The 12094-nt window shown below is 39.5% G+C and overlaps 1 protein-coding gene across 10 annotated transcripts in view; it reads left to right on the forward strand.

The window, feature by feature from the left end:
- Srpk2 (SRSF protein kinase 2) overlaps positions 1-12094 on the forward strand; it is a 239211-nt gene that overhangs the window by 206101 nt on the left and 21016 nt on the right. For all 10 annotated transcript variants that reach the window (XM_017797549.2, XM_008830746.3, XM_029562342.1 and 7 more), the window contains 4 exons: positions 2042-2207; positions 3579-3604; positions 5035-5278; positions 6257-6739. In XM_017797549.2, coding sequence (XP_017653038.1) covers positions 2042-2207; positions 3579-3604; positions 5035-5278; positions 6257-6739 — 919 coding nt within the window. The remainder of the gene's footprint in view (positions 1-2041; positions 2208-3578; positions 3605-5034; positions 5279-6256; positions 6740-12094) is intronic.

The following is a 12094-nucleotide window of genomic DNA, read 5'->3' on the forward strand; positions in this document are numbered from 1 at the left end:
TCTAAATAATGATACATTTAGGATTTCTCTTCAATTCATACTTAAATAAATTTTGGAAATAATTCAAGAAAAATATTGACTTTGCCTTTGGGGCAGTGGCAACCTACAAGAGTTTGTTTTAATGTGCTACACTTCTGATTATTTTTATTATTTTAATTTTTTTTTTTTTGAAGTTGCAGTCTCATGTAGCCCAGGGTAGCCTTGGACTCACTAAGTAGCTGAGGCTGACCTTAACTCCTGATCCTCTTGACTCTGATTCCCGAGTTCTGGGATTAAAGGAATGAATTACTACACTCACTTTATTTTCTTTTAATGCTATAGTGTTGTGGAGAACCAAGGCTATTTTTTATATAAATTACTTCTTTACTTTTCTCCAGTATTAAAAGTAAACATACATCTTGAGCCACTGGGGAAATATAGGTCAAAACTGTAATGAAAGCTGAATGTAGTGGGACACTCTTGTAAACCCAGGTATCAGAAAGGCTAAGGTAGAAGATTTGCTTTGGCTCACAAGTTCAGGATCAGCCTGGGTAACAAAGTGAGGCCCTCTCTCAAAAACAATTAAACTCAATGAAACAGAATTTCATACCCATTAGATGGGCTAAAATAAATAATGGTAATTTTGGGGTTTTTTTTTTTTTTTTTTTTTTTTTTTTTTTTTTTATAAAAGGGGGAAAAAAAAAAAATGTGTTTTTTGGGTTTTTTTTTTTTTTTTTTTTTTTTTGGCTTTTTGAGACAGGGTCTCCTTGTAGTCCCAGCTGACCTGAACTCACTCTGTAGACCAGGCTGGCCTTGAACTCACAAGGATCCGCCTGCCTCTGCCTCCCAGGTGCTGGGATTAAAGGCGTGCACCACTATGCCTGGCTAATAATGGTAATTTTTAGTGAGCATGAAGGAATTGAAGGTGTCATGAATTGCCATGAAACTGAACATTGGTTCAGCTACTGTGGTAAACAATATGGTAGCTCGTTATAAGGTTAACTATAGTTACCATGTAACTCAACAATTTCCCTCTAGGTATGTAACTGTGAAAAGCAAGAAGATAATGACTACACAGAAACTTATGCAAGAATGTAAATATTACTTTCAGTACCCAAGAAGTAGAAACAGTGCAGATTCACATTGAATGAATGACTAGGCAACATAACATATGTGTATATAGGAGAATATTGTTCAGTTGTAAAAGAAATGCTGATGCATGACACCCAATATGAGCCTCAGTCATTATAGCAGTTCCAAAAGACTGCTTTAGTATTGGGGAGGTGTCTGGGTAAAGGACTTGTCATGCAAGCATAAGGACCTGAGTTCAAATTCCCCAACGCCCATATCAAAAGTATGGTGTAGTGGTGTGTGCCTGGGAAGGCAGAGACAGGAAACTCCCTGGGGCTTGCTGGTAAGCCCTTCTAACCAAATTGGTGAGTTCCCAGGTTCAGTAAGAGACCCTGTCTCAAAAACAATTAATTAAAAAAAAAAAAAGGAGAGCGATTGAGAAATATACCTAGTATTGACCTGGCCCTCATAACAAGTACATCCACATGCCCAAACGCATACACACATACACATATACACATATACACATTTAACTAAAAATATACAGATTTTGTAATCAAATAGCTTAGTTGTTAGGACTGTAGGAGTTGGAGGGAGATGAGAAGTATTTGCTAATGGCAGTGGAATTTCTTTGTGGAGTGATGAAAATGTTCTCAGTCATTTAGTGGTGATGGTTGTGATCTAAAGATGACTGTACACCTAAAACAGTAAATCATGATAAGTGTATTTAGATTATTTTTGTATGAAGTTCTTACAAAAGAATCTCTGTTCTATGAAGAGATTCATTCATAGACAGAGATTCATTTACTTCTATGAGCATAGATAAGCTCTAGAATGATGTGCATTAGCTACCTATGGACAAAATATTTTTTAAATGAATATCCTCCTATAGCTACAAAATTGTGTACCATGTGGTATAGTACTTAATTTTACAAATAAATACGTTACATGATAAAAATTGTTAATAGCTTCCTTCCTCTCTTTATTTTAGGTCCTTCAAGGGTTAGATTATCTACATAGCAAATGCAAGATAATTCATACTGACATAAAGCCGGAAAACATCCTGCTGTGTGTGGATGATGCATATGTAAGAAGGATGGCAGCTGAGGCCACTGAGTGGCAGAAAGCCGGTGCTCCTCCTCCTTCTGGGTCTGCAGGTGAGGGAACTGAGCCCTCCCAGTTTTTGTTTTACTTGTGGTCATGTCAGCTTTCAGAGTTGTGCGTTGAAGACAGTTGAGTTAAATATGTTAGGAACTTTCTGTAAGAATTTGGTTCTAGAAATAGGTATGCCTTTTTCTTGAGAAGATGCTCCAATTAATTTTTACTATTGCCCTCTACTTAAAGGGCATCCGAATTCTTAGCTGTTGCTTTATCTACATAGGAACGTGTTCTTGTATTGCTTACTTCTTTATAGAGAATGTATAACAAGTTTCTTGTAACTTACCTGTCATCAGAATTTTTTCTAGTTTAAATTTTGTTAAAATGCTTTCTCCTCTTAAGTTAATGTAGCTGTACATTTGGGATTCACTATGAAAGACCTGGGGGTCGGGAAAAGGACTGAGTGAGTTGAATGTCAGCATAGTTTGATTTCTGAATTTCATAGCTTTTATTGGTGGCAGTAAAGTGTCTGTATCACTCTAATCACAGTGCCTGTATCCTGGCACATTGCTAGGTATAGGTCTTACGAATTTCTGGGGCAAGAGGGAGATGTGCCATTCCCTCATCTTATGTACCGTCAAGGTGTTACTTAGCTCGTGGAGCCAACTTAAGAAGCTTTTGATACACTTGTAGGTGTCTAACATGATTTATGGAGCCATTGCTGCAACATACTGTACTATCTGATTTAGTTTAATTGTATGAGGCTTGTCAAATTCGTTTCAGACATAGATGGGAATCTTCTCATCCAAATTGTTCATTTCCTTGTCTGTAAAATTTGGTTCAGTGACTGTGATTTGTGAACTCTTCTCCCTTTTGGTTAACTTCATTTCCTCAATTTGTCATTTAGTGCTTTGAGAGAGGCTGTTTTTTTAAAATGCATTGTTATTTAATTTTAGCAAATAAGAGAAGTAGCACAATGTGAACAGCTTCTGCAGTGCCCTTTAAGAGCCAGTTATTTTGAAATCTGTAAACTTTCTCTAGGTCACTAATTAAAACCCTCTAAGAATGCCGGGCATGGTGGCGCATGCCTTTGATTCCAGAGGCAGAGGCAGGAGGATCTCTGTGAGATCAAGGCCAGCCTGGTCTACATAGTGAGTTCCAGGTCAGCTGGGGCTACAGAGAGAGACCCTGTTTCAAAAAGACCAAAAAGGAAAAAGAAAAAGGTGTCTGAGCAGTCCTGTAAGCAACCTTCATACTTCTGCTTCTGCTCCAGGATCCTGAGCCCTGGCTTTCCACGATAATGGTCTGTTAGCTATAGTTTTCTAAAGTTGGATACTATTACAAAAGAGTAATTATTTCCTTTTGCAAATAAATTACCCCAAGATATCTGTTTCCTTCTGAACACCCCCTTTTTTTTTATTTTGTTTTAGTGAGTACTGCTCCACAGCAAAAACCTGTAAGTATTCGCACATACATTTAGCATGTCAAAACAGACTATTCACTATTGAATACACAAATTATATAGCAAATGTTCTTATCTATATTAATTTAAAAGTGGGTATGTTTGTTAATGTTCTGTATCCTCAAATGTGCAAGACTTCCTACTTTAAGTTGAAATAGTCAAAGCTATTGTTGCAAGGCCAGTCTTATTCATATACTTTCTGGGGTACTGTTGGCTGAGTTTGGTAAATTGTAAGGTTTTAGGTATGTTTGAAGTATACTTGTTCTAAAACCTTTTTTTGTAAGCTGGGTGTGGTGGCCTTTAGTCCCAGCATAGAGGGAGGCAGAGGAAGGTGGATTTCTGTGAGTTTAAGGCCAGCCTGGTCTACATAGTGAGTTCCAGGCCAGCTGGGGCTACAGGGAGACCTGTCTCAAAAAGACCAAAAAAACCCCCAAAAACCTTTTTTTGTTTGTTTTTGTTTTTGAGACAGGGTCTCACTGTATAGCCCTGGCTGGCCCAGAATTTGATAAGTAGATCAGACTGGCCTTGAAGTCATAGAGATCTGCTTGCCTCTGCCCTTCTGCCTCTCTGCCTCTCTGCTTCTGAGGAGTGCTGGAATTCAAGACATGTACCACCACTCCCAACTTCTAAAACCTTTTTACTTTCTTTCTGCTTGGCCTCCAAGTGCCCTCTTTTTTTCTGAAACTGTTTATCTTTTTTCCAGCTTGTTTTTTAAGTATGAGTAAGCATATCTGTTTTGTAGTCTTGTCTTAGTACTGTGACCAATCAAATACCTACCAGTTTGAAATCAGTTACAGTACAGAGGAATTGCTACAGGGGAGCCCAAGTCATTTGCATCCTTGGTTTGAGGACTTGAGTTCATGGGTCTATGAAATCTAGGAGGCACCAATTGCCGTTATTCTCCGTGGTTATGATTATGACCATAACTGGAGGCAGAGGAAAACTGTGGCTTTGTTTTTTTTTTTTTTTCTCTTTTACATAGTATACTCATTTTTGAGAATTCATGTTATGTTGGTTGTTGATCACATCTCAGTATGAGAACTAAACTCAAACACAGTGCTGTTGATCACCTGTCTTAGCAGACATTTATTTTTTGTCCTTGTGATAATAAGAATAACTTTGTATATGGGCAACAGCAAATAAAACTTCCAAGAGAAACTTAATGCTTATAGCCCGGTATTTCAAGGTACTCAGTTCTCCTAGACTTTCTGATATAATTTATATATCCCTTTGGGGAGAAGACTGATAATTACCAGCAGTTTTGTCACAATCCTACTCATAAAGTTAATCTTCTAGCTGGGCTTGTGAATATAACTGAATATGACATGAGAAAGCAGAGGTTTCCATATTGTTAGCTCTTATGTTATTGTATAATGCTTTAAAAAGAAGCACCTGACCTACGGTATTTTCTTAACATGTTGTAGATAGGAAAAATATCTAAAAACAAAAAGAAAAAGCTGAAAAAGAAGCAGAAGAGGCAGGCTGAGTTACTGGAGAAACGCCTGCAGGAGATTGAGGAATTGGAGCGAGAAGCTGAAAGGAAAATAATAGAGGAAAACGTCACCTCTGCTGTACCTTCCAATGAGCAAGATGATGACTATCACCCAGAGGGGAAACTAAAAGCAGGATTAGAGGATGTGGTTGAGGAAGAGACAGCAAAAGACAACGGTTAGTGTAACATGGGGGTAGGACTGATGGGGGCCACACGGGGAATAGTCATGGCACACACTTGTTTGGCTTTGTGCTGCTGCCTCAGATACTAAGGATGACTTTAACTTCTTTTTGAAGTTTATGGGAAGCACCCCATACTCCATTTATAAAATGTAGGCTAGACATATGTTAATATTTTAAAGTAGTTTTCAGAAAGGTGAAAAAACATGTTTGAGAAACATCATGCCCCTCTCCTCTTAATTATGGTTCTTTTATTTTGTAATTAACCTTTGTATAACTGTGATGCACAACAAATCTTTTCTCTAAAATGGCAGAACAAGGGGTTGAGGGTTGACAATGTGGCTCAGCAGTTAGGAGCATGGACTACTCTTTCAGAGGACCTGATTTCAGATCCTAGCACCCATATCAGGCAACTCACAACTGCCTGTCCAGTGCCAGGGGGATTCCACACCTCTGATTTCCATAGGCACAGGTGCACATACCCACATTCAGATGCACATACACATACACTTAATTAAAAATAAAGTAAGAATCAAGAGCCGGGCATGGTGGTGCACGCCTTTAATCCCAGCACTTGAGAGGCAGAGGAAGGTGGATTTCTGTGAGTTCAAGTGCAGCCTGGTTTACATAGTGAGTTCCAGGCCAGCTGGGACTATGGGGTGGGGAGAGGGGTCTCAAAAAAAAAAAAAAAAAAAGTAAGAATCTTGAAGAGCATGGACAATAGGCTTCTGTGGGAAAAAAAATTTTTTTAAAAAGAAAGGATTGAAAGTCCAGTTTTACTTGCAAAGTTAGAGCTAACTTGTTCCTAAGAGAAGGCTAATTAGTAAATAAGCAGAAAACAAGATTTAGAAAAACAAGAGACATGTTCTGTGGTACATTTAAAAAAAAAAAAAAGTGTCCCTTGTTGAAGGAGCTAAGTAACTAGAAGCATCGTGGAAAGTAATGAGTTCTAATCTTGATCCACCCATCTTTAAGGTGAAGCTGGAGACCAGGAAGAGAAAGAAGATGCAGAGAAGGAAAATGCTGAGAAAGATGAAGATGATGTTGAACAGGAACTTGCAAATATAGACCCTACATGGATAGAGTCCCCTAAAACCAACGGCCATATTGAGAATGGCCCATTCTTACTGGAACAGCAACTGGAGGATGAAGAGGATGATGAAGATGATTGCCCAAATCCTGAGGAATATAACCTTGATGAGCCAAACGCAGAGAGTGATTACACGTATAGCAGCTCCTATGAACAATTCAATGGTGAATTGCCAAATGGACAACATAAGATTCCAGAGTCACAGTTTCCAGAGTTTTCTACATCATTGTTCTCTGGGCCCTTAGAACCTGTGGCCTGTGGCTCTGCACTTTCAGAGGGATCACCACTTACTGAGCAAGAAGAAAGCAGTCCATCTTGTGACAGAAGCAGGACAGTTTCAGCCTCCAGTACTGGAGATTTGCCAAAAAGTAAGTGCCCTATCATACCTACTGTCTGCTTTAACTGGACAGACTCATACCTTGACAAACACTGCGAAAGGAGCTTCCTAGAGGGGAAAAGCCATGTAAATGTGCACTAACCTTTTTATTTTATTGCCTTTATATTCAAGAACAAATAGTATGCTTTAAATATATGTTATATGGCACTAGGCTTTCACTGACTAATTGAAATCCCATTTCTGAGCACCTTTCATTCTTTGTATATTTATTCAGTGACATCAAATGAATGGAAAAGCCTTCCTAGTCTAGCAACCTTGTATCTTTCTACATGCACCTTTTATTTAGTTTCTGTTTTATAACCTTTTCTATCTGGGTAGTGTTATCTTTAGGTTTTGTTGGTTTTTTTTTCTATTCAAGAGAATATCTGCCTGCTCTTCAGCTAGATCAAGAAGTCATGATTTATTGAATGGTTCTTCCTGATTATGGAACCCTATTTTTGAAAACTAAGATAATTTTTTAAAAATTATTTTTATGTGTGTGAGTATATTGCCTGCATGTATGTGAGTACACTTGGAGTCCCCTGGAACTGGAGTTAAGGACGGTTTGTAGCCTCCATGTGGGTGCTGGGAATTGAACCTAGGACCTCTGCAAAAGCAGTCAGTGCTCTTAACTGCTGAGCCATCTCTCCAGCCCCAATAATAATTTGTAAAGGAAGTGTCATAGATTTAAAGCATGCAGACAGATTGTCAGGGGCTGGAGAGATGGCTCAGCAGTTAAGAACACTGACTGTTCTTGCAGAAGACCTGGGTTCAAGTCCCAGTACCCACATGGCAGCTAACAACTGTCTGTAACTCAGGTTCCAGGGGATCCGACAGTCTCTTCTGTCCTCCGCAGGCATTGCACAAAAGGGGTGCACTTACCTACATGCAGGCAATACACACAAATAAAAATAATAAATATTAAAAGAAAATAAAGCATGCAGACAGATTGTAGATTGGATCTTAAGTCCTTTTCTACCTGGGACTCTTTCTTTAAACTATTTTGGGAGCAAATGCCAAATGGCCCATTTTGCTGAGTGACTTCAGTAAGAGAAAACTGGGTATCACAGTTGGTTTCCATTCTGGCCCATAGTGGAAAAGCTCAGAAACCTCCTCTGCTCCCTCTGCTGACAAAGAGTGTTTTTGACAAAGGGCAAGTAATTGAGGAGCCAGCTCAAGAAACAGCCCAAGAGATTCTGCAGTCCCTTTTATTGCAGCAGGCCCATGACCTGTAGCCTTTGGAACTTGTTAGCTATTAACTAATTATCCTAGCTTATGTTTTGTTCACGTGGCAAGGCATGGTTTTCTCCTCACCATTGTCCTGGCCAAGTACCAGGATTCACCTAAAAGAAGTATCAGTAATTTTAGGCAAAATAACTTGTATCTTTACATTTATTGTTTCTATTGCAGATGAGTTTTTGCATACTTACTGATTCATATATGAAGTAATTTATGTAGTTGCTTTTATTTTTCAAGTGATAGTTTAAGGCAGTGGCTTCAAACATAAGAAATTGAATCCCCAGCTTGAAACTTAATAGTCATGGGACTTAGTTTCTTAACTTCTCTGTGCCTCAGTTTCTTCTATTAAGGGAAAGCAGTAGGCTCTATCTAATGTTATTAGTAGCAGTGGACCAAATGCTACAGGTAAATGGTATAACTAAATAATATGTGACATGTAATAATAATTATATATGAAAAAAAAAGTTTTCAGTGCATCCATCTTGGCTCTTCTGTGCCCCAACAGGGCATACCTGCTACTGCCGTGCCACATTGGCAGCATCTGAGGCCCAGGCATGGTGGATAGCTAGCTCAGCATAGTCACTTGCTAGTAACTCATAGGTTCTGAGCCCCTAGCTTCCTAATTCCTTGTTTAGCTCCACCTACCACATTATTATTCACTCTAGGAAGTAAGAGGTAGGTAGGTATAGTTTAAGGCTTTTAAAGAGGAAAAAATTCCTGTGGAGAAAGAGAATTTAAAACTGTAATGAATGAGTGAATGATGAGAGGAAATGTTCTAATATAGGCAATATAGAAAATTCTATTGGAGACAGATTACTTAAATCAGAAGATGTAGCTTGAATGAAAGAATATTTGGGTACTATCAGAGAGCTGGCCTTATCTCTAGCCTTCTTCGGTTTGGAAGGAGTAGGAGGGGGCGACTCACACCTGGGCCCTACTCTACTGACTCTACTATTCCTTCACACCAGCCCTAGTTCTCCTCTGTTTTGCAAGTGCCCTGCTCATCCTGTGGGGAATTTCCTAGTCTTAAGTTATCTCTGTTCTTAGTTGGCTCTCCTTATACTATGGTCTTTCTCTGATTGACCTGTTCCTACCCATGGTTTCCATTGGCTTCTGTGTGGTGGCATTGATGGTCCAATTCCTTTTCATTCACTCAATCAGCAGTATGCTTGATCCTGTTGTGGATACTGAGGATAAAGTGGTTGACCTGCCCCTGTGCTTATATTCCCAAGTGAGAGTGATTCATAGTGTGAGGTACTGTGGTAGTAAGCAGCAGTGTACAGGTATGTTCTGGATCTTACTATGAACATTGTGTGCTGTATTCCTTTGATTATTCTTTGATTACTTTTGTTTTCTTTCATATGCCCTACCAGCCCTTCTTCCAAGTAAGAGTCTTCCTTGGCTATCAGGTCAAGATCATTGCTTGGCTGTATTGTTACAGAGGGTTTTTGCTGGTCTCATCTGTATGTTCTTTCTAGCTCCCATTCCCACCTTGTCTTCAAATTGCTCTTCCAGGTTGCTAGACTTTTAAATGATACCAATCAAATCAGTTTATCTCTTTGCTCCCAGTTCTTAACAATTCCTCATTGTGTCTAGCAGTCATCTTCACACAGGATGTGTGTCCATGTACAACCACCACAATCCACTGAGTCATAGGAGTGGTTTATTAGAACACCTCTATATTTTAAAAGTCTAGCTTAATAAATAACTGCATATCCTCTATCTAGATTCAAAATTAGCAGTTGCCACTGTGTATGTGTTATAGAAATTGTATGCTTAGGATACTTGGAAATATTTAGGCAAGAGCCTGGTATGGTAGCACATGCCTTTAATCCTAGCACTTGGGAAGCAGAGGCAGGTGGATCTTTGTGAGTTCAAGGTCAGCCTGGTCTACTTAGTAAATTCCTGGCCAGCTGGGGCTACAGGAAGACTCTGTCCCAAAAAGCCAAAAAAAAAAAAGAAGAAGAAATATTTAAGCATTTACCCTCTGACTGAGTTAAAGATGTTATCTCTTACCCAGTCTGTACTCAAATCTCCATAATAGTTCTAAAGTTGGGTTTTATTTTCCTTGATCCAGGATATGATAAAACAGCACACCACCTACTGGGTAGGTATTTCCTGTGTTCCCTAGCTAACGTCCGGTTTCTTTTCCCCCTTCTCTGCTGCTAATACTTTTCTTAATATAAGGTGATTGCTTATTTCTTCTTTTCACTGGGGTATAAACCCTTTGAGAACATATGTCTAGCATATGTACCATTCCTTACAGTCTTGTGTTTTGTATAAGGTAAAAATGGAATGTCTTTAATCACTGGTCCCACCTCTTACCCAAACAGCACTTTTCAGGATTGCTAAAGTCAGGGATGTACTAGGGCAACAGCTCCTTATTCCCTTACTGGGGTTACTTTTTAAGAAGTGCTAAGTTTGGGCTTCCTGCTGAGTTCATTGAATAACCATAGGTGCCCTCTCTTGAAGGAGGTGATGTTTGTTTCCTGCATGGGAGAGTCTATAGTAGAGACTTGTAATTGGCTGCCAGGTTCTATGTATGTGAATACAAGGCATGGGAAATCAAGCTTTGGTGTGAGTTGTGTTGGTTCTTGCCATTAGAGTAAGATATATGAGGGAATGGTAAAAAAAAAGTCAGGGCCAGATTGAGATGTCTGAAGAACTTACTTGCTAGACTAAAGGATATAGACTTCCTTTAGAGTCACTGGATAGCACTTTAAAGTTGAGAAGAGGAGGTTCCTCTTAAGTCATTAGCTGCTAGAACCATGACATGTCTCATGACATCAGAAGGGCAATGCCTCAGAGCAGAGTGATCTTGTTAGATTGCCTGCTGGGTCTATATGGAGTCATTACTACATCATCCTGTCAGTCAGTCCTTATCCAGGCTGCCAAGGTACAGACTCCAGCCCATTGTACTTCAGCTCCTGCTCCTTAGTCTGATTTCTGTCTAGAAGTCTACATATATCCTTTTAAAGCACATCCCACCATCTTTTCCTTGTGTCCAAAATTTTCTAACTAGTGTATGTTTCTCACATAGAATGATACCCTGAGGCATCCCTCCCTCAAGCTGGTGAATCCTCCATAGTCTGCTCCCTGGGAGTGTGCTGATGTTAAGGTACCACTTGTGCTGGTTTCTTTTTTAAAGTTTTCCAAATTTTGAACTCAATTTTGCCTCAGGGTCTTTGCTGTGTCTATCTCCTGTTCTTGGAACTTCTCTCCATCATGCTTTCGTTGAATGCCACCTTTTCAGAAAAGTTTTCTTGGGGCTGATGAGATAGCTCAGTGGTTAAAGGCTCTTGCAGCCTCCAAGCCTTGCCCGAGTTCATTCCCTGGAGCCTACAGATACTCCTCTGACCTTCACACATGTGCTGTGCCCCCTCCCCCAATATGTAAGTAAATAAATGTTAAGGAAGGAAGGGAGGAGGAAAGAAAAGACTTCTCAACACTCTTCATAGCCATCTCTCTTTATTTTCTGGCATGGTATATGAATTACTGAGGTGCTTACATTATTACCAGAATTTCTAACCAGTATATGGCTTGAGTTTCCTAATTGGGGAATGTCATCTTTTTGCTGTGTTCCCAGTTCTGTAATGGCATCCAATACATAAAGTGATCTTGGTAAGAATTTGTTGAAGGAATGGGTCAGGTATTGGCATTAATTCTAGTTCTGCCACTTTCTTGGGCCTGGTACTTACAGAGGGGATATTTGTGCCTTGCTTTTATGATGTTCTGACAGCTATCTCATCACATTGTGGTGTTTGTTACTTGATGCCATCTTGCTAGAAACCAGACATTTACGAGAAACCAGTTTATGAGAAAGTGAATTAAAGGCCCCAGCTCTTCATAGGTGAAACCTTCTACTTTGGCCCTGATGGAAGCAAAGCAGTTGCCAGTTTTTCATTTTGGAAGGGAAAGCGTTACCTGTAGGTCATTTATGATAGTATCAATTAAAAAGGAGCTATGATAGGTCACCATGGCAGCTAACTTAATCCAAGGAGGTGATCTCATTCCAGGCAAACTAAGAATGGTTATACAGCAGGTGTGAGCACATCTATGTTCACAAGGACTTTTGAGTGTTACATGTGCCCCCCCACCCCCCAGCCCC

Source organism: Nannospalax galili, unplaced genomic scaffold (assembly GCF_000622305.1).
Source record: "Nannospalax galili isolate Female #2095 unplaced genomic scaffold, S.galili_v1.0 scaffold312, whole genome shotgun sequence".
NCBI classification, from domain to species: Eukaryota; Metazoa; Chordata; class Mammalia; order Rodentia; family Spalacidae; genus Nannospalax; species Nannospalax galili.